Source organism: Haliaeetus albicilla, chromosome 13 (assembly GCF_947461875.1).
Source record: "Haliaeetus albicilla chromosome 13, bHalAlb1.1, whole genome shotgun sequence".
NCBI lineage: Eukaryota > Metazoa > Chordata > Aves > Accipitriformes > Accipitridae > Haliaeetus > Haliaeetus albicilla.
Genome location: NC_091495.1, coordinates 4,017,038 through 4,039,807, shown reverse-complemented (window position 1 = coordinate 4,039,807; position 22,770 = coordinate 4,017,038). Strand labels below are relative to the sequence as shown.

General features: G+C 38.1%; 1 protein-coding gene across 31 annotated transcripts in view; it reads right to left on the bottom strand.

The window, feature by feature from the left end:
* Positions 1-2,939: 2,939 nt before the first annotated feature.
* Positions 2,940-22,770, bottom strand: part of NRXN1 (neurexin 1) — a 715,706-nt gene continuing 695,875 nt past the window's right edge. For all 31 annotated transcript variants that reach the window (XM_069799889.1, XM_069799890.1, XM_069799901.1 and 28 more), the window contains one exon: positions 2,940-6,314. In XM_069799889.1, the coding sequence (XP_069655990.1) occupies positions 6,007-6,314 (308 nt within the window). In that variant the 3' untranslated portion in view covers positions 2,940-6,006. The remainder of the gene's footprint in view (positions 6,315-22,770) is intronic.

The following is a 22,770-nucleotide window of genomic DNA, read 5'->3' as shown; positions in this document are numbered from 1 at the left end:
TCCTCGGCCGCCATTGCTGTGCACGGGGAGCACGAAGCTGCTGCCAAGCTCAGGTGTCCGCTGCACCCGGGGGCCACCGCCAGCGTGAGGTGGGACCTCTCATTTCTGGACCGCATTCAGCCGCCGTGCCTGAGGCCAGGGCTCTCCTGAGCAGGATGGAGGTTTCTCCCCCAAACTTGCAGCCACGCAGCCAGCTCCTAGCCACAGAGGTCTGGTTGCCATTTCATACAGTGCTGGCTGTGCTGAGACATGTTTTGGGAGCCACTTAATTTGTCTCACGAAGCAATCTGCTGTACATTTCCCAGAAAATGTATTTTAATTTCAAAGGGAAAAGGAAGGTTTATCTGGAAACAGCCGGTCAGCTGGCACGCAGCAGCTGTTTGTGTAAAACCTGCCCAGTCCCCCTGACTGGACGGTGCCTTAACAGCAACCGGGGCCCGGGGCCTGAAAAAGCCAATGTGGCCGCGCAGGCCGTGCCTGTGTTTTGTCAGCCTGCTGCATCCCAAACTATGACTAATAGGAGTATTTTGCTATTTATCATCTGATAAATGCTTACTGGCTTGTAATCGGACTCGCTCCTAAGAGTCCGGCCAATGCACCAGTGGTTATTTTTTGGCTGCCCAAATTCCATTTTCCCATGTTGTTTGCTGCAACCAGACCGACGTGTTCACATTTTGATAGCCCTGTTGTCGGTTCCTGCGCTTGCTGACAAACAAGCTAATGTCTTTATTGTTTACTGAAAGGATGTTATTGAGGATTGCTGGCCTGGATTTTTAAACCTCTGAAGTGTATGCCAGCATGAAATTACTGTCCTTAAAGGCAATTTACTCACTGAGAATGCCATGCTCTTTGAAATAACTCTACCCCTGAAGTTGCCATGTTTTTTTCTTTAAAAAACCCCAAACTCTACCACAATTCAGCCCCACTGGAGAAGCACTGCCATATGGAAATCTGCTTGTTCTGAACAACAAATGGAGATACTTGTATGGTAGTGAGTAACTGAGAAAGGCGAGGGGCCACGCTTTCTTTCCCAGAAGTCAGACTTCATGGCTGACGTCTGTCAAAGACCTTGAGTAGGAAGAAGCCTTCAGAGTAAGCAGGTAAAGGACTGGGTGAGTTCTGGCCCCACACCTCACAAAACTGAGCAGATCTGTATCTATGACTTCTTTTTGCTTTTCTGGAATTTCTAGCTCAAAGCTTAACCTGTGGGGGATGGTTCTTGCTTCACGGAGAGCAATGACCAGCCAAAGGAGGAATAGACCATCCGGACAAATCAGAGGCTGGTAGGCAAGCAACTTTATCATTCCCAAGCATTCATCAGTTCATAAATTGATTTAAATGCAGTGTGGATTTCTCTTTCTTCCCACTCCCATGAGGGCCAGAAACATTTTAACACTGAAACAGTTACAGACTCTAATAAAGTGGGGGCTTTAAAATAAAGCAAATAGCCTTCATTACAAATAAAATTGTATTGACAAATCTGGCTTATCCCAGCATAATGCTTCCAAGCACTTCTGAACAGGACTGTTCTGAACTTAGAAGCGAATTTCTATAATCAATATGAAAATCATACCTAGCTACCCAATTTAAAACTGCTCTGTGGAACTATAAAGAAGTCATATTGGAGGAATTAACACACAGTTGTCATTTACAGCCTACATGTGTGCTCTCTTTCCCTTATTCTAAGTTGTGTTTGGAGGGGTTGGTTAGCTTTTTCTCTTTGTTTCCTCATCTTGTGATGGTTTTTTAGCTAGTTGGCCACAGTGATGATTGATTATGGAGGCCACCACTTAAAGCAGTTAGCTGATGATGGATGATGCAGGTACTGCGAGGCCATTAAGATTTTGGTGAAAGGGAGAGCACAGTATAGATGTAAGAAAAAAATAAACAAATACATTGTAGAATTAAGAAGTGTATAATTAAATGTGTGTTTTTTTGTAGTAGAACAAAAATCACTACCGATATAGCTCCTTTAAATGTGTGTAAAGCATTTTCCTAAATGGAATGTTCCGTATTAATTTAAAAACACAGACACACACACACACACACACACACAAAAGTACTAATCCCAGTATAAAGAAGTTTAGAACGTAAGTTTAACTATAAACTGTTTTATACCAATGGAAGATAGGGGCTGTTTTCTCCAGATATTCCTGAACTTAAATTATCTAAAATACTTCAGTCCATACCTAATTAAGCAGATGAATAAATCCCATTGAAGTCAAAGAAGCTACTAATGTGATTAAAGAAGATACATACTTAAATTCTGTTTGGAGTTTAGATCCAAAAGCTTAATTCCATCCCCATTCAGCAATACATTTAGGCAACCTTAGACACTTGCTTGAATCAATAGGATTAGATGTTTGCTTGAAGTTACCCACGAATCTAAATGCCATGCTAAATAGGGAAGTACTTATTTAATGGATTAGCTCCAGTTGAAATTTTGTAATTATTATCTAGGAATGTTTTTAAGGACCTGAAATACATTCATTTTTCCATCAATTTTTAAACCATCTTCTAGGCAAGAGAAAAATTTTCAGTTTTAACTTTTCATCTCATTACCTTACCTTCTGCCATCTTCTTTCCACCAGAAAAAATAAAAAAGTGGCGGAAAAGGAAGGGAATTCTTTTTTCATTCATGGGGGGGGACGGACATCAAATTTTAATTTCTTGATTAAAAAAAAAAAGGCTATAAAATTTCAAATTAAGTAATTCTATGGAAAACCAAACAATGCATTAATGTAATTCATACTTTTGTAACTGGGCCAGTTGAACAGGAGACTTGTAGAAGGTTTTTACTTAAGTGTACAAAGAGCTCTGAGGTCACTTTTTCCTGACATGAATGTCTGTAACTTCATACCAATTTACCATTTTTTTTTCACTGCTTTAAGATGAACAGGTACTCCAGATCCAAGAGCAAGAGAAGAAACAAGCCAGCATTTGTATTAAGAAACATTTTTATTAACAAAACAGTAAATTCCACTTGCTTAGCATTTCCAATAATGAATAAATTGGCCTTGCAACAAATAAAAAAATCGTAAATATCTATCACAGAAAGCACTATAAGGTTAGGGGCATTGGGCCTCTCTTCGATGTCTTAGGGTTGAAAGTTTCACATGTTATTTAGTGTTTGTTAAAAAAAGGCAACACAATACAGTCATAGAAATGAAGCCATCTCAGTCAAACAAATTAGGTTATTATAGAGAAAGGATCCAATTTTATGTTAGGTAGTTGGTTTATGTCTGTTTGTTTGTTTGTTGTTGCTGCTGTTTTTAAACAAAAAAGAATTTTAAATCCACTTGCTGGCACTTCTGATACATCCATATTTGTTTTTTGTTAAATTATGAAATTAAAGAGGAAAAAGGAGAACCTTCAGAAACAGTGTTAAAATTGTGTTTGTTTGTTATAGTAGTAGCAGATCTTTTTTTCCTTGATGTATGGATTTAGTTAAAGATTAATCTACCAAACTGCCTGGAAGTTGACCTGACCATGCTATTTCATTAATGCAATCAATAGCAAGCAGAAAAGACCATTTCATCTTGCCCAAACCATATTCCGTCATGTCCAGTCTCCTGTCATCAGATTATTCTTGTTCTTCTACGTATCTTCAAGCACTGAAATCTGAACACCACCTGGCTTTCAACTTCTTCTTTCCCCCCTCCAGCTGAAGTCTTTTGCTTCCAGCAATGACCTCCAGTATACCTGACCCTACCGTTCCCTGAGTACAGCTGTCTTGTAAAGGTGGGAGAAATTATGAATGCCACAGGTGAACAACAATCTTAAGAAAGGAATATCAGATGGATTTTGTGAACCTGTTCTCATTTTTGTGTAAATGCTAATGAAAATAAAAAATTGTTTTACAAATGCAACATGACACACCTCGATGTGGTTGGCAACCTTCAAAAGAGGTGTCTTCATGTCAGCTACATGTATTTTCAAAGTGCTCTGACTCCCAGATAGATAGCTGTACCAGTTTCCAGCCTTTTTCATCAGCTACAGTGAATAACACACAACAAAATGTTTTGTGCCTGCTGTTTAAAGCTAATTTTAAATTCCTCCTTCCTGTCTGTAAAGTGTGAACATCTATATCCATCCCAGGAGGCCTTCCAATGATTTGGTTGATTTCTGTTGAACTACCCTCTTTCTGTCTAATGTATTCCCTTTGAACTTCCATGTAAATAAAATGTTATGCTATGATTTATTGCTGTGAACCTAATGAAATAATACTAGAAAAAAACCCTCAACATATAAATTACAGCATTAAATTTAATACGCTTAACTAAACTGCATTAATGTTTTATATATGCAAGAAAAGCTATGTGTTACTTTAAAACATGATGAACTTATATTTGTCTGGTTGTGATGTCTTGCAATACTACACAATCAACTTAGCTAAAAATACTTTTTCATATGTCAAAATGCCCATTGAAAAATACTATTGTGCACCTCAAGATTATTTCCTTTTTGGAGAAAGGGGTAAATTATGCAGTAGAATCAGCCTGGATAATTAAAATGGGTCTTTTGGGATCTTTTACCACCCAATGCTGTAGTAGCTGTCGTTCATATAACTGAATGCCAGATAAACACTATATGATACTTCCTAAGATTCTCAAGAAACTCATCATTCTCGTAATTTCTTAAGAACAAGGTTTCTGTAAGGCAAACCATGCTCTCCAATAGTGAAGCTTTGACTGGAAGCCAAAGGCCGTTTAAGTCACTAAATATTTAGCTAATTAATGAATGTATATTTCTAGGAAAATTGGCCATTCTGATCAACATCATTGATGCATATCAGGAGCAAGAGATGGGGATAGGAGGGAGAAGACAAATTACAGTAGAGATATATTTTTGCTTTCTAGTCCACTTCTTTCATACAAACTACTAAAACTTAATTGCAACAGAATAGAGGCTGTACAGGTAAGAAAAAAATTAGCTGACTCTTATATACATTCATACACATCCCCCTTAGTATAACCACTACACTGTAAATTAAAAAAAAAAAAAAAAAAAGAAAAAAGGGGAAGAAGTCTGGGACAATTTATAATGGCTGCAAAAAAACTGAAGTATGTCTGTTGCTCCAGATGTCATAAAACTCTCTATACCTAGCAACACTTATAACATTGAGTTTACCAAAAATGGCTGAAGAGCAGATATAGTTTGCATTTTCTATACAACAGGCTATAAAACATCACTTATCACAGTCCAGAAAGCACATATAGATGTGTTTTTATATAAACATATGTAATAACATATTAAGCGTGCATGAAAATTTCCCAATGATTGCATCTATGCCCTCTTGTTTGTTTTTTTCTTTTTTTTTTTTTTTTGTGGAAATGTGCCTTATATTCCAGATTTTTGTTTTTGTTTTTGAAAATAAGGCCTCCGTACTATTTTCCTCACAACCAGAAAGGGGCTTTTTGAAAGTATTTCTACGTAAGTCTTCAGAAAAGCCAGCACTTTGTTTCAAATGCAAGTTTCCAATCACTGCTTCACTGCACCAGACGGCAAACTCTTTATGTTTGCTTGTTGAGTCACCATATATAATGACAGTCTTCTCTGACAATAAGACTAACTTACTTCTCAAGAAAGCGCTAGCACTTTGGCTAAATCCAGAATCATAGGTAGCTTCTTTTTTCTTTTTTTTTCCTGTTTTGTTTTTTTAATTTGTTTTGTTTCATATTGTGCCTTGATGTTGTAGTAATACTCCTTGCTTTATGAATGCGTGGTGTCATCATTGTCTTTCAGAAATGTTCCAGCAACATAAAGACAGGCAGAGTAAATGAAAACACTGTGGATGTTAGGGAATTTATCAGCTCCTGTTTCTGAAAAACAAGAGCATGAAATGCTTGTTTTTAAAAACAGTCTTTCCTTTCTGATTGCATTCCCTGTCTTTTTTGTTTGTTTGTTTTTGAATGTGCTTCATAAAAAGTAAAGTAAATAAGTTTGTATTATGTCTCAGATAAAATGAAGACTATTTCTATACAAGCGTTCTTTTAGATGTTGAGATCAGACATAGTACTCCTTATCCTTATTTTTCTTGTTTTTGTTGGAACTTTTAGCGCTGTTGGGCTGTTTTTCCTTGATCACAGCCCCATTGGATTGTGCTGAGTTACTGATGTAGTTTCGACTCTCATCTACGTGATACGATCCTTCGTCTCGATTCCTGTACTTGTACATAGCATACAGGAGAATGAGGATACACAGCGCCGCTGCTGCCACGATCCCAACTACCATGCCTGTTGTGCTGCTGGATTCACGAATCACCTCGGACGAGCCAGGGTACTCCCTTCCTCCTCCTGCCCTGGTAGGATTTGCTGTAGGTAGATAATGAAATAAGGGAGAGGTTATTATTGAGTTTGCACATTGAGGAGCTAGTCATATCTACCTGCTACAAACATGCATCTTTCTAATTGCACTCACTAGGTCAGGACTACCTACGAATGTACCCTACTCTACCGGTCCGAAAACATTTAGGTTTGCACCCCATTCCATTCTCATGGCTGTCAGCACAAGTAAACAGGCTTTTAAACAAGGAAAAGGACAGTAAGGGAAATCTCGGTTTAGCCTTCAAAAGTATAGTTTCTCCAAATGCTGTTATTAAGCAAAGAATGCCTAAATAATCTGAAATAACAGGCGTGCCACAATTTAAATGCCAGAACACGAACATCTGGGAGGAAAGGATCTCCTTCTTCCACTCCCTCCCTTTCTTTGTCTCCTTCTGTAAAGAACAAAAAGTGATACTATAGTACTTACTGAGAACACATGTGATGATTAGAAGTGCCAGTGATGATAAGACAGACTACCAAACAGGATGGGGGGAAAAAACCCCAAAATTCCTTCTAATAATAAATGATAACAGCCAATAAGTTGGCTACAAATAAGGTATCATCAGCTCTCCTTTAGACTTCCCTCAGCAAACTTCTCAATTTCTCCTTTCCTTCTATTATTTTTCTTTTTTTCCTGAATTAATTATATTTACTTTTATTACCTTGAGAGCGCTATCCAACCCTACCTTCTCTTTTCTAATTCACAGAGTCTTCCTTGAATATGGCTACATGTTAGAGCACTTTTTCACTCAACTTCTCCCATTCCCTCTTTTTGTCATTGATGCCAATACCAGACATTCCTTCAAGCAGTGCTTTATGCCCAGAAAAAAACTCTTCAATTGCACAGACCAAGGGCTCAGCCTTCTAAGAACCCACCTCTCAGGCCAGACTCTGGCCTTCTCAGTTGTGATATGAACTGAACTGACCTATGCCTTCAGACAGTAAAGTCTTCTTGATAGGAACTATTGTGTTGTCTGGCACATTTTGTCCCCTTGCACAGCCATGTGGAATGAAAGCCTAATTCCAGGAGGAATTTCTAGGATAAACGCTCACAGCACACACAATGCTTATGCATTTCCCATTATCTCCTTTCTTTATTGCATTTTCCAGAAGGAGGAGAGGCAGATCTTTGTATAGAATTGCTTTAAGTGGCAATAGCTGAGATAGAACTTCCGTAACTTAGCAAGCGTCATGGACAAAAATGAAGTGACCTGGGTCTATGCAATATTCCTGTGATTATACCAGCATTTCCAAACTCCTGAGAGGCTGTGTACCCTCAGCACTGCCAGCCTTGGCTGAGCTCAGGAGCAAGAAACAAGCAGTGAGTGAACCAGGGTTTCCCACTGAGCAGTGCAGAACACTCTCATTAAGCATCCAGGCTGGCTTATAGAAACCGCATTTTAAATCATTATGCATGGCTAAAAATGCAGTCAGTAAAACATAAATGTTAACTAGGAGTATTATTAAACACTAGTTTTACAACACATTCATAATGTTAGCTTTATCAGGCCTTGCCTACGACTAGCATTTTATTGAAGTGTATTAGGGAAGTGTCTTGCTCAAGGTGCATGAAAGTACATTATGCCCTATAGTCATTTTTTTTGCACTGTAAAGACATAATAGGAAGATGATGATTTTAAGGATGGTACAGTGAAGGTAATGCCACTCAAACTATCAACACTAGTCAAAAAATTGCAACAAGTTTGGACAACCAGAATTAAAAGCAGCCACCCACTACAGACATCTACAATTGGCCTATGAATAATAAAACACAGCAAAAAAGCCACAACTCCCCCAAAGAACTAAGTTCCCTCCCTGCCTTGGTATTATTCATCATTTATTTATTGGTGATTTGTATTCTTACTGTTGAAACACCACTTCCTGGCAGTTATCCCACAGAGGTTTAAAGAAGGTGACATTTTATTTGGCTGAAAGAACAGAGGCACCACAGTAAGACTCAAGAAAACTGTCATTCATGTCAAATAGTATCTTAACTTTTTTTTCTTCCCCCCTCTGAAAGTTCTTAGTTGTTACAAGTTGGTACAATCAGTATTTTCTATGACTACACAAGAGATCTTGGAAGTTTTGCTTCAGAAGGCTCTGAGATTTTTTCTCATTTCAGGGTAGATGCCACCCTACTAAGAAATATGGCCTGTCCCAAAGTAGTCAGTGACTGGTTTAGATCCTGTTTCTTCATTGTAGCTGTTGTAGAAAATGCTAATTCTTTTACACATAGGGTGTCATTTATTGTTTTACAAGAGACAATGCATTGTTGCAGAATAAAGACTCCTGAGTATTTCCACAGTGAATGAAAATGAGACAAAGTCTTATCTTATTGTATGTGATTTCAGGAAATTAATTTCTGTCTGAGAAATAATAGAAGCAACTGAATAAACTCTGTCAATACCTGATGGACTAACAGCTGCTCTTTCTCTTTAAAATACAGACATTTGGGCCAAATGCCATCAACTAACTTTACAATTAATGTCTACTAAATGACACTTAACAGCTTGCTCAGAGGAAAACATTCTTTTAACACTGCAACCTAAAAAAAAACATGTAAGGAATATTTTTCAACATTACCTAAACTCCTGGCTTTCACCTGATGGCATCCTTTTATTTTTAAGAATGTTTTCACAATTATCTCATTTATCCCAGCTGTCTCAGGAATATTCAACCACTAAATTAATGTTGTTTAAACTTACAACATCTTCAAAGCATCTGTTGTTACATTTGCTTGGACTTTTGTAAAACGAGCAGTTCCACAAGGGAAATGACTTCTTGCTATTTTTCTTCTGTTTACATTAAAATATGCTTTTAACCTAGCAGGGCCTCTCAAGACAAATGAAGGAGGAGGAAATAAGAGGAAAGTTTACAAAGCACATGGGTTTGTCTGTGAGCATTTCAGGCAGGAAAGTCTAATGGAGCACATGCTAAAGCAAGTGTCCTATTCTGAGACAGGGAGGAGAAGGACACTGGGAAAAGGCCAGCCTACACTTCTTTTGAATTCTATGTAAATAAACAAATCCCCATCCATAACACTACTGAAACAGCTGCCTTCTATTTAAGTAGGACCTTTATTTGACCAAGACTGGAGTACCCAAAGGGAATTTACCTGGGGTTTTTTCCCCCCTGCAAGACAGGAACTATTGCAAGGGACAACAGATGATCTCAATGGGAAGCAAGTGAAGATTATAAGGTTACAGAAGTCTTGCTCTTTGCTTCCCAACTCTTTGAGAAATATATGATGCAGTTTTCTTTCCAGCATATTGGTGGCTGAACCAGTCAGAGTCTGGCTCCCAGCACAGCAGCAGAGGTATGTCTATGGGTAACCTTGTCTGCGACTGGGTTGCAGTCTCTGTTAGCGTTCTGCAGCATCAAAAAGACACTAACTTCATCCCAGATAAAGTTTCTTATTGTAAATGAGAAGCAAAATACCTTATAGATGAATGTTAAGATTAAATGTCATTAAAAAGACCCCGATTTTTAAGAAGAAAAAGTCATCTCTAAAAAATCCTGAAACAATCTGTAAGCTGAGGATGGTTTGATTAGGAACAAGAGAGAATCATAAAGATTGTGATAATGCTCAGACCATGCCATAACAGTGAGAGGAAGTAAAAGTCATCTTGTGGTGCAACAATCCCTTCTTAAAACAACTTCTCTGATGCACAGCTCCTCCTCTCAACAGCACACAACCAGCCTTTTTGGATTGCCTCAAAGACCAGCTTAGAAGGGACTGATTTTTAAAAGCCTCTTCTACTACTTATGAAAAACTTTGCATGAAATAATAGCAACTGAGCACAGTTTTACATTGTGTAATAATGGATTAGAAAGTTATTATTCTTGACTGTATTTATAAGTGGTTTAAAATTTAGAGGGAAAAATCTGACTATTTTCAGTGCCCAGTTTTCATTAATACTGTGAAAAGAAAATCGGAATTGCAGGCTCCCATGGTGTTCATGAATTGAAATTAGCAGACTTAAAAACAAAACAAAAACCCAACAAAAGGACCCCAAACCTGTTTTCTTTACATTTGTGCCTTCCCACAAACTGTGAATAGGAAATTACTCACAAGACAAGAATGTTTAACTACTGCATTTTCAATGAGGCATGAAGGCAATTATTTACAGGACACAGTAATTTTCACTCTGTGTGCTATCATTGTAGACCTGTTTGTGGTCGACTTCTGTAGCATTCTTGGATTCTGGTGAACTGGTTTCTGAGCTCACTGCAATTTCAACGTCTCATTACAATGAATACATCTGAAAAACAAATCTCAGCGCTTTCTCTGCTGAACCGGTGGGATAAATGCAGCCCAATTGCAAAACCAGGATGAGGATCTGTTGTCAACTTGTGCAAGAGTCTAAGCCCAAACCCACCCAAGTGTGAATACAGGGGTATCTCAGCCTGTTCCCTTCCTATCCAGCCTCAATGTGGCTCTTGAGGGCAGGCAAGAACTGGCTCCCCAGGGGATGTCCATCAATGACTGAGCTGCCATGGGAAGGAAGGAATATGAGGTGGTTCCACATGTGGCGGCTACAGCTCAGTGACAAACTTTCATCAGACGTGGAATAGTCTACACCCAAAGCCATGACCTAGTCCATGTGAGAGGTACCACAAAACTAGCTGCATTGCCGAACGCACACTCTATGCTCCGTGATCGTAATGGCATCATGATTCAGAGAGAACGGGAGCTGAGACCTACACGCGCAACACACGGTGATGTGGTGGAGAGGTGTGGTGCTTATGAGCAGACCAGCTACATTTGCCATCTCGAACTCACGCCATTGCATTTGTTCTAAGAAATCTGTCAGGTGCTTACTGAGTTTGAGGGAACAAGACAATAACCTACTTTCAAAGGTGTTTAAGAGAAAATTATTAAGGTATCTATTCTACTCTTTGGTGCACAAACCCAGGTTCTTTACTTCCTATAAATTGAAATTTAAAGGTTCTCACAAGGAAAGATATAATGCATTAAAATACCTCTAAAGTGACATTAACTAACTTAGCTAGTCATAAAAATAGTCTAGCAGAGAAACACCATCCACAGCTAAAAAGGTTGTTTTCCTAAGAAGCACAGAATAGAGTGCTTATTTCTAAGTGCAATGATTTGCCATATATTGACTTCAAATAATTTACAAATCCTACGAACTCCTTAGGACTGCAGGTTTTGCAAGTAACATTTTTTTCCTGTGTTTGAGAGGTAGAATGGTTGCTGTCTCAACCTTTGTTAAATGTCAACATAAGTCTAAAGGGAGATAGGTTAGTTGGTAGCACAGTGCCAATTGATAGAGCATACCAAATCAATGGGGTTTGTAAATTAATATGCTCTGCAGAGATGAGGGGAATATTTCACACAGTTTAATGAGAAGCTTTTGTGAAAAAATTTTCAACAAAACTAAATTTAATTTTAGCCAAAATGGAAAACATAAACCAATATCTCACTTGATGTTTTTAGCAGTCTTCGGCCGTGTGTTCTTACCCTTTTTATTAGTATATTTTAACATTTTCAATTCTAATGCTCCTCTTTTAGTATTCCTTGCCTCTGAATATGGATCCTTTCTCCTTTTACCAGTTCAGCTGTCAGTCCTTCCTCTCCCCACTTCTACATTTGTCATTCACCTTTGCACCTCTGCTTCTTTCTTGTCTACATGAAGTAATTTATCCCAGTTTTGTGTGTGTTCTGGGAAATCTTTGGTAATTCATTACTTTGCTTCAGAAATTTTGACTGATCAGCAGAGTCAGTGGGTAGTCTAGATTTTAAATTGAAGTATTCCTAAATGGGAAAAAAATTAAATGCTTTTGCAAATAGGATGACATAAGGAAGACAAAACACGAATATTACACTACTGATAGCATGTTTTCAAGCTAGAGCTAAGCTGCTGTAATCATGGGGAACCAGTTCAGACAGCTAAACCAGTATCTTTTGCTCAGTTAGTTGCCTGCAGCTCTAGGTCCCCGAAGACTCAAATGAACACCAGTGTTACAGCAAGAAAAGGGCAGGGATGCTGGAAACATAAATTTTTGGTGGCAGCTACCTGTAAGATTGGCTTCTTTGTACCAAATACTTACAGTGTTAGCAACAGTGACATTTGGGCCCCACTGAACTTAGCAAAAATTTTGCTCCTGAGCTTCGCGGGACCAAGATTTCATTGCTTGCTATTTTTACCATTATCATCTCATTTAGAAAAGGCAAAAAAACCCAAACCACCTAATCTAGGAACCAGTTTTCTGCAAGAGAATACCCAAATGTAGTTGTAAGGACTGAGGAATCTGATGGCTCGGCCTGCAGAGCAAGGAATGATTCTTGCTCATGAAATAAGCTGGAGGTGCAGACACCCACATTCATCTTTGCAACCGTGGGTGATTCCCTGACTGTCTTCCTTCACTAAGCAGCTACTACATGAAGAGATAAATGTCTGTGCCACAAACATTATATATATGGCTTGAATGTTGGAGCTGAAAGCACACTGCATTCAATTTGCTCTAAATACTGTCATCAAGTCAGATCCATTACTGACAAAGTTGATAATGTGCCTGGGAAAAGAAGGGGCCAGGCCTTCAAGACATCCAGAATATACATGCACACACATTGGAAATGCGACGGCTACAAATACCAAACTATACCCGCTAAACAAAGGCTCTGATACAACTTGCAGATATAGCTACACTTGTTCAGCCTGAATTGTATTACTGCCAAGACCTTACATGCTTCTCTGGGGGCGGGAAGAGAAAGATAAATAGACTTCAGAATTGATATAAATTACACTTGATTCTTTTTCTCATGGTAAAATTATTAAAATTAATAAGACCACCTTGTTTTTCTTTGCTTCTCTCATCATACTCTATAAAACAATCCTGGTGTCTCTGAGGTTAGCACAAGGAAAAAAGTTTGAGATATCTATAAAGCTTTGTCTTGTTTTGGAATATGATTCTCATATTCATGCTGCTTTCATCTTTCGTTTCATTTATCCCTTTTCTGTAACTTTTTAAAGGGTATGTTCATAACATGTGCTGTATCTAGATCAGAATCTACTGTCTAAGCCAGCTTACATTTAAACTGTCAAAGTCCCAAATCTAGACCACAGCTCTTATCCTCAGGAGAAGTGCTGGTTTTGAAACCTATGGGCCAGAACAGCATGTCAACACAGCAGAACAAGGTTTCATTCAGGTCTTTATGTAGTTAGAAGGAGATAGCCTAAGGTTAGACTATTTCAGGTACATGCATCCTCATTATAGGTTACTTTTGCCTTGAATTTTCCCTGCTTCCATTTATGAGCAGTATCATTAGAGAACACCTTGTTCTCAAACTTGTCAGCATTCACCTGCCACTTTTGCAGGCTGTCAAATACTAGTCACACACTAAAAAAACCCCCAATGTTTCCGCAGAAGTTTAAATTAGGTGTTAGCAGGTGGCTGAAAATTAGCAGTGAGGGTCCTACTACTAGGTATGCAAGAGATAATGAAAATTCACACTGTACTGATCGCTAGAAAACACCAGCAAAAAGTTTATCCTTTGCCCTTCTCTCCTTTGTCTGGCAGTGGGGTAAGCAACCCCGTTCGCTGCCAGCAGTCTGTTAACATGGTCATTAGTTGATAAGCTGCAGCTGGCATACACTAACTACTTTGTAACACCAGATTAATTGAATTTATCAGATATTGCAAATGGTTAGCTAGAAGCACAATAGTTTGCTTGCACACCTGTAATTCCCCTGATAGAATGCAGAAAAAAAGAGCTGCAAAAGAGGGCTGGAATTGGCAGTGCCCTGGGTCATTTAACTCAGAGAAGCAAAGCACCGGCCTCTGCCCTGTTCCTGCATGCAGTGCAGCCAGCTTCTCGCTTCCTTAGCAAAACTGTATCTTCCCTCTGTTCGCTAGGGGTGGCTGCCTCAGATTCCCATCTTTCTGTCTGGTCCTGCCCCCAAATAGTAGCGCAGGTAAAGCAAATTTCCTATACAATTTTAAGGACCTGATTTAACATCACGTTGTTCAAATTTGGTCTGAGAAAGACTTGGCATAGACTTTGAGCAATATGATGTTAATTCAGGCCAGTATTTTGGCTATGAACCTTTTCATACCTTTGCAAAATATTGTCTTTCTTCTTCTACCATGTCCATAAAACCAAGGATGATAAATAGACCTGAAGAAAAGGGTTTTTTTCCACAAAAAGAGGAAATTCAATGCATATGCATTACAAAGTGACAAGAAATAGCTTCAGTATTGCTAGTGTCTACAATACAGCATGCAAGAAAATATATGCACTAGATGTAGCAAATCAAGCCAGAATGAAGTGTAGCTCAAGGAACACAATGGGCTTGCATTAATCAAGGCACCAGTAGCACATTGTCTAAATTCAAACAAACTAGAACAACTCATTTATTTATGTCAACAATCTATGTGCAGTCTTGGTTCTAAGTGTAAGCTTGACTGAAAAGACCAATCTTTAGGATTATACTCTTTAATTTAGGATTTTTAAGCAGATTGCCATGAAGATTAATGGAACCTGTTCTAGATTCGATCGGCTATTCACTTCACCCTTGCACAAGCAAATCCTCTGCCTTTCCAAAATTCCTTATTTAATCAGACAAAAGTCTCACTCAAGTCAGCAAATTACTTAACCGTTTCTGAAAACCTCAGTTTTGCAAATACTAATTTGCTTATTTTCTGCATTTTTCAACCAATGTCAGTGTGTGAAATCCACCCATGGAAAATGTTTTGAGAGTCTACATAATCTTTATTTGGCTTTATTGAAGTGGTTTCAGTAAATCTAATGTTTATAAAACAACCAGAAAACCAAATTCTCTTCTCAGGATGCAGATTAGGACAGGTCAGTGCTGGTTTTCTTACACTTTAACTGTGTATTGCGCTTCTATCCCAAACTGGAAAGACCATACTTTAGAAGAAAAAGTAGAGACTGTTCCCTCTGCCAGCGTTCAGAAAACTTCAACTTGCATGATCAGCATGGGCCACAAAACTGGTATGATCTGACTCGGTATTTTAGAAAAGAAAGATAGATTATAAGCATCTAAATGAATGATATATTTTATCTATTGAAATATACATTAAAAAATCCTTCATGATAGTTAAAAAAAAAAAAAAAATGTTTTGGGGGTATTTTACACCCTGTTCTTCAGTTAAGTGATTCTTTGATTCCAGATTAAAAAGATCTACACCTTTTTTGAAAATGGTGGAAACATCTCATAGTGAAGGCTGTCAAAGCACAAGTATCTTTATTTCTGTGCTAACTAAGAATCAGAAAAGATTTAGAACTGCCTAGAACCTATTTTCACATATTAGGGATACATGCACAGAAACTGGGGCTTAATTAGCTGTACTATTGAAAATCTTGAATACCAGTCTTGCAAATCAGGACTGCTTTGTTTAAGAGAGCAAACTCACAGATCCAATTTCTTTTTTTTGTGTGTCTGACAAAGCCACTGCATTAGCAGTCAATTAATTCTTTAAAGTCCATGTAATACCTTATTCAGTAATTTTGTACTTTGTTAGATTTCTTTTTTTTTTTTTTTTTTTTTTTAAGTCATTCTGGACATAATCTCACTCTCTGGTTAATACTGGAATGGTCTGTAAGGCAGGTTCTTTATCTGGGAGTAGCAAAAAGAATAGATCAAGCAACTGCTTATATGCGAGCAGCAGTGTTTCCTGAAAATTCTTCTAAGGAAAGTCAGGAAGGTAAGCCCTCAAGAGCATATGCATATACTTGTGGGGAGAGAGAGAGAAAACAAGAGAGAATGAATATTAAATGGGTTGTGACACAAGGGATTTTCCCCACATAGCCTCAACAATAGTGGAGTGCCTGGTTTAATTCTCTGCATTCACATCCCAGTCCCAGTATCGCAGCAGGAACATATGCTTCAGCTTTGCCTGTAAATACCTTCAGAACTGAATCACAAGCAGTGTTTTACATCTTTAAAAGAAAGAAAAATAACAGAGCCTTCTTTCATGGGCCACTCCTTCAGGAGTATTGAGTAATGTGCCAATTTTTCTTGAATTATTGTTCATAAAATGAGTAAATTTCTGCAAACTACTAGAAACATAACCATCTGGTTTTGTCTATGATGTGGAGATGTCTAACTCCAAACCACTGAACATGTAACAGCAGTACTAATAATTGTCACTTAATAAATTTCTCTGAACCAGATTTGCCTTTTCATGTTGCCTGCATGCATCTGAAGCATGAAGTAGAGCTTTAGGTACTGCCATACAAATAACCCCAGTATTTACATCATGAATGTTTGCCATTCTTACACACATTACAGAAATGAGAACATCCAACTTTAGCAAGAATACGCGTGGAATATGAATACACCCTCAAAGTTCACACGCAAGGAAAACTGTTCATCATTTACGCACCAGTGGAGAAGGTCTTGTGCAAGTTAACAGAGAGCTTTGTATGATTTATAGCAACCTGATGTCGATATTTCTTACCAGTCTTCGAGCATAGTGAGCCGCTGATATTACATTGATAGAAAACCATTATGTTTAGGAAAAAAGCCAGCTCCCCAGCTTCCATCGATATTCTGCCTTCTGATATGTTCATATCGCTGTGACTGCAATTAATACATGCTAGAAAGCATTAGCCTGTGCTGTCATCTCTAGGCTATGTATTAAAGTTCTCTTTGAATTGCATATGTTCAGCAAGGAGTATCTACTTAATTGTTCACATTTAAAAGGCATGTTTAGCTAACAGTAGCTGCATTTTGTCTTAAAGTGTGCTTAAAAAATAAACTTTAAAATAACTTCATGTTGAACACAAATCCCCTGTACCAGTTGAGGTTACACAAAGAAGGGATGTGTAAGAGTGTGAACACCACCACTACCACCAAAATTACACAGAATGCATTTGAGGAGTCAGAATTCTCTAAACTGCTGAAAAATTATCAGTTAGAGTGAAAGAAAACCCTTCCTTTCAGCGCATGCTACTGTTTTCAGCTGCTCCCAACACTGGGAATGTATGAAAATCCTTAGGACTGGCTGGAAAGCTACAATTCTACTCAGTATTCCCATGTTTCAATGGCGTGGCTGGCAAAAAGTAGAGATCAGTGTTGGTACAATGGATCAATCACCATTTTTAACCTCATTTTCTTAGATAATTTAGAAAAAAAATCTTTTTGATCAAATTCAAATGAGAAATGCCATATTTGTAACTCACAGCGACAGACACTAAAAGCTCAGTCTATTGACGAAGAAGTGGTTCAGTTCACAATACAAAGATTTGGAAATATGCAACATTTGCTTTCTTTTGCTTTGGGGGGGCTTTTGACTTATAAAAATATTAAAGAACCTTAACAACTATTTTAACTTCAATTATAGAAAAACTAATCTATATCTGAAGCCCCTCCCTTCCTCTATGTATAGACATGGTAAGTTCTAAGTTTGTAAATAAAGCATAATTTTCACCCTGTAGTAGCTCATACAGACACATCTATATGTATTTTAGCTAAGCATTTCAAAAGGCTGATTCAAGACAACCCAGCTAGTACTGAAAACACATACAGAACTACAGGATAATTGGACTGAGGCACAAATATTCCCTTTATGTCTCGAGCCATAATGAACACAGTAGCCCTATGAACTAACTGTAATTTTATTTTTCTTTGTTTCAGCTCCTTGCACAATGAATTCCACGAAGTGCATTAAATAGGGCACTTGCAGTGATGTATAAATTATAGGAGTCACTTCACCTCCTACTGCAATGTTATCTTGCTGCCAGACGCACCAGGAATACAGTGCAATAATTTGTGACAGGGAAAGAAGAGCAAAACTTCTAACAACGAGCATAAATCATTCGCAGACCACATTTCACAGCTCTCCCCATTAGAAAAATAGGTATCAATGCTGGGACCAAACCTAAACCATCACAAAGCTCTTGAGAACGTATGGTTCCTAGCTATCTCCATCTATCCAATACACGTTATCACCCAGCAGGGGACGTACATATGCAGGAAGCAGTTTGCATGCGAAGCCCCATGCTGTTCTGCTCACAGGACAAAGCCTTCCCCAAAGCAGTGACTGAACTGTAAGAGTCATCTTAAGTAGTGGTTTGTTCGCTCTCTCTTGGCTATAGTGATGCTTTGGAGATTTCGGACTGTTGCCAGCTGTCTTCTGCAATGCAATGAGCCTGACGAAGATGTAGGAAAATCAACACATGCTCAAAGATCAGTCCAAAAGCATGTATCCTATTATTGAGTCTTACTTAATAATGTAGGAAAATAACTGATCCCATTTCTCCCTCAGAATCAAGAATCAGGGCTAAGAAAGGTAACTAACGCTACCAGTTGGTATGCACCACAACTCTGTCCTGACTATTCTTATCCTATTTACCTACAGAACAAGTACAGGAGAAGATCTGAAACCAATCAAGCACTGTCCTGGGAACTGGAACCCAAGAGCTGCAAGACAAATGTTGACCAAGAGATGATGAAGTATTTTCTTTGGTTGCAGCACGTGAACTTCTGTTGGTAGAAAGACACTGGTTTGAACCTGAAAAAAGCTTGTTTCTACAAGACCCTTTTTTTTACTTTGAAGGTTGTCTTCTGCTAAAACTTCCAAGACCAGCGAATACCATATATTCTGGCTTTCAAAATACCAAACCGTCTATCCATCCCATTTCTGCTGGGGCCATCAGGAGAGGTTTTCAACCTAATTTCTATCTTAAACCATTGTTGAGTCCCGAGTTTGAGAAGGATTTAACTGTAAGTTGCAGAAAAAGAATTGTTTGCGCGTATGTCAAAAACTGTAAGACTTTTTCTGTGGTGTAGATTTCCCTGCCATTAAACTCAATAATTTCACTTCATTTGACCCAGTTTGGACCTCTCCGCATTTTGGAACATTTCAATAGCCACAGAAGTGGCTAGATAATAGCTAACAAATAAAATACCAGCCCAATGTAACTGGAACAAATAAGCTGTGTAGCACAAATGCTCACTGAAACTCAGCAGAAATCAGAGCTCTGTACAGAGCTCAGGAAGGGCAGGAACAGCAGTCCTGATGTGGAGAATGGCCATTTGTCCACCTGCAGTTTTATAACTCTTCACGTAAAACCAGTAAATCATCTCAGGTCCTTTTTTTTGGATAGGTTTCCACTAACATTTTACATAATTTGTCTACAAAGTGAAAAGGCTTTATTATTTCCTCTGTAACATGAAGGTGAGGAAACATAAACTATTATTATTTATTATTATTATCATCATCATTATTCTTTGTGTTGTTATTAGTATTTAGAGTAGGAGAGGGGAATGTGGAGAGACTGTGAAAGCAATACGCGTTGCCTTCCTATACAAAACATAATGCAAACAAAATATGTTGACTAAGTTTTGCATGCTAATAAATTTGTTATGACTTCATCCAATTACGGCACATTTAGCAGTTTGTATACCACAATGAAATCTGCAATTATAATTTTTGTGACTTTATGTTCCAGACAAGTTGATGGGATTGCTGCTTAGCAGCTCCTAATCTGGTCTACGTTTTTATGTCCCATATGAAAGTTGTTGCAAATTGCATCTTTCCATTTATTATTTAGAAGACAGGTGCACAGAAAGCAAAGCTGGTGGTGGCAGACCGAGACTTATTAGCCGCTACAAACTGCAACATATTTATCCTAGAAAAGAAGCCCTATTTTAAGTATAATTTTTGCTAATCAATAAAATCTAGATAATCGGTATTTTCTACAATATATAGGCTTACCATATTCAAACGGTTTGTTGAATAGGCTCTTGTTTTGAGCTGAGAACTTTGGTTAGAAATAGGCATATTATGGGCAATCATCACAGAAATGTACAGTTATGGCTGTGTCAATAAAACCGAATGGGCTCTGGCCATCCCTTAAGGGTATTCTTGCTAGAAAAATGTTGACCTGAGAGCTCTGAGAGCATCATCTCTTGTGCTGGGGTGGATCCCTTTGCTGACTGACCATCAGGCAGCAAGAGAAGAAATCTAATGGGATCGCAGACTATGGCCTCTGAAGTGAAAACCCAATAGTAACTAATTGTCCTAATCATCATATATTCTGCCTCCCAGACGTATCTGTTAGGAAACACAAGCTTCACTAGCATCAGTGAGGATGTTGAGGGGTACCTGTGGAGAAGCAACTCTGGTTTGTGAAAAGGATAAAAGGGGAAAAAGCTGAACTGAACCATGGGAAGAATTTAAATGGAGGGACATATCCTTTTGTATTGCCTATATTAACTGAAAAATAAAAAAAAAACTACCCACATTAATCTGTCACTGTCAACAATATTATGCTTCTCTCCCTTAAGTTCCAGCCCACTGTTAGGAGTAGCTCAAATCCACATGGAGACTGCAGGATTATTGGGATGGAGCAGTGCCTACCAGACTATTCATGGAGAAAGCGTATTCATAAGACAAAGTGACTAAGACTAAAACAGCTTACAGAGAGACAGATATGCTAGAAGTTACGACTTCAGTAACCCCTTTGGTTCATATTGTTTCAGATATGAGAAAAGGACAAGGCCAATGAAGAGGGAGGCAAATTAATAGCTTTTAAGAGTTGAGAGTGGGAGGACAAGTGACATTTCGATGTGAAGAATGACAGATAAAATGATCCAGACAATTGGGATTATGGAGAACATAATTCCTCTGCCAATCCGTACTTTTTTAAAAAAAGCAGTAGCAGCTGGGATCCAAGAAACGAAACAGCAAAACCATTCGCAAATAAAGAAAAATGAGAAGTGTAGCTGAGTGATGAATGACAAGCTAAAGCAGGAAAGCTAAACACCAGGATGTAAAGCTAATGGCAATGTTTTGCAGGAAGACTAACATTCACATTCCTCTTCTGGACCATAGCTGGGACAGAAATTATAATCTGCTGGAAAGCTTCATTCACTCCTCCCATTCCTGCACCTACCAGCTAAATGAATGCACGTGGCTCCAGGACTACCAAACGTTGCAGCCCCAGATCTGAATTTGAAAACAACCTCAGAGAAGAATTATTCTGAAATTTCATTGGCTTTCAGGAAGTTGTAAGGCTGAGACAATACAAATACATTTCTAATACAACAGTTGCATTCTCAGAGGGTTTGGGAAATTTTTTAGTGCTATGTAAAAAAGAAATTAAAATTATCTACATTTACAGCAGGTAAATGCCAATTTATCTGGTGAGCAGCACTGCCCAAGTTAACTAAAGCAAGGAAGCAACTGGCATGAATGAGCTCAGACCAATATGAGATACTGCACTGAGTCATACTGGACAAGACAGTCTCGTTAAACTCAAGAATTTGAAAATGAGAAGGAAAGAGCAGAAAAAAAAAGATCCTGGAAATTAATTTTCAAACTTTCAAAAACTGAATTCTTATCACAATTCCTAAATATCTTGAAGTCTGGGACTTCTGCAAGTGAAACGTCTTCTTGAGAGATATAAAAACATGTAAGGCAGCTGTACCTGTTGCTGCTCAGTGTTAAGAATGGTCATTCCATCTTGTGGCATTTTGAAAACCACTCTGAAATCATTTTATTGGAAAGCAAAAGAAACCAGCCCCAAAGTATTCTCATAAAATCTATAAATATCTTGGTTCCTGGAAGAGCTCAAATGCCACCCTGCAGCTCCATCAAACACTGAGACAAGTCATAAATGTCTCTGCCTTTACTTAAATTTAAATAAATAATTCTTGCATGTGGGTAATAGGCTACGTGACTTGAAAAAGAAACCATGCATCTGCATGTGAAGCAAAATTTCATTTGTCTTAAGGCTATGTGGACATATCACCTGCTCCAGATTCGGGTGTTGTACCAAGATGGCTCTTAGTTGTCATTTGCATTAATATACTAGTCTCAAATTTAATTGATTCCTACTTGAACGAAATATGTTACTGCACAACAAACTGATCTTAATTCTTTTACTATTAAGTATTATAGCAAGTACTGAAGATTACCAAATTACCTAAAACAACTGACAGTAGGCGTGCTACCAAATAGCACAGAATTCAAGTGAAAGAAAAACTGAGATATATATGGTACCACAAGCTGTTCACTCCGAGAAGGTGAAAGTTAACCCAAGCCAACAAAGAAAGCAGGAGCAATTCATTGGATTATCTGGGATTTTTTTTAAAGGTTACAGAGTAACATAATTTTTCAGATTGCTATTACGAAGTTTTGCATTCCTTTCACATCTGTGATAAACATCCAGCTTTTAAAGAAAGTATGTAGTATTTAATTAAATATGAAGGTAAATGGGAAATGATATCACAGAGAAAAATTAGTACCAAATCTCCATTATTCAGTGGGAGTAGGAAAGACATGGCCAAAATACTACAAAGTTTTTGTTCCATGGAAAATACTAGAAAGTTAAAATTTTTCCTTTCTAATCAGAACTGAAACATACACTCTGAATAGTCTTGGCTTGGAAAAAAGCCATAGAACAACTTGAAATTTGAGACTGTTGTATTCCATGTCTTCAGGTTTTTAC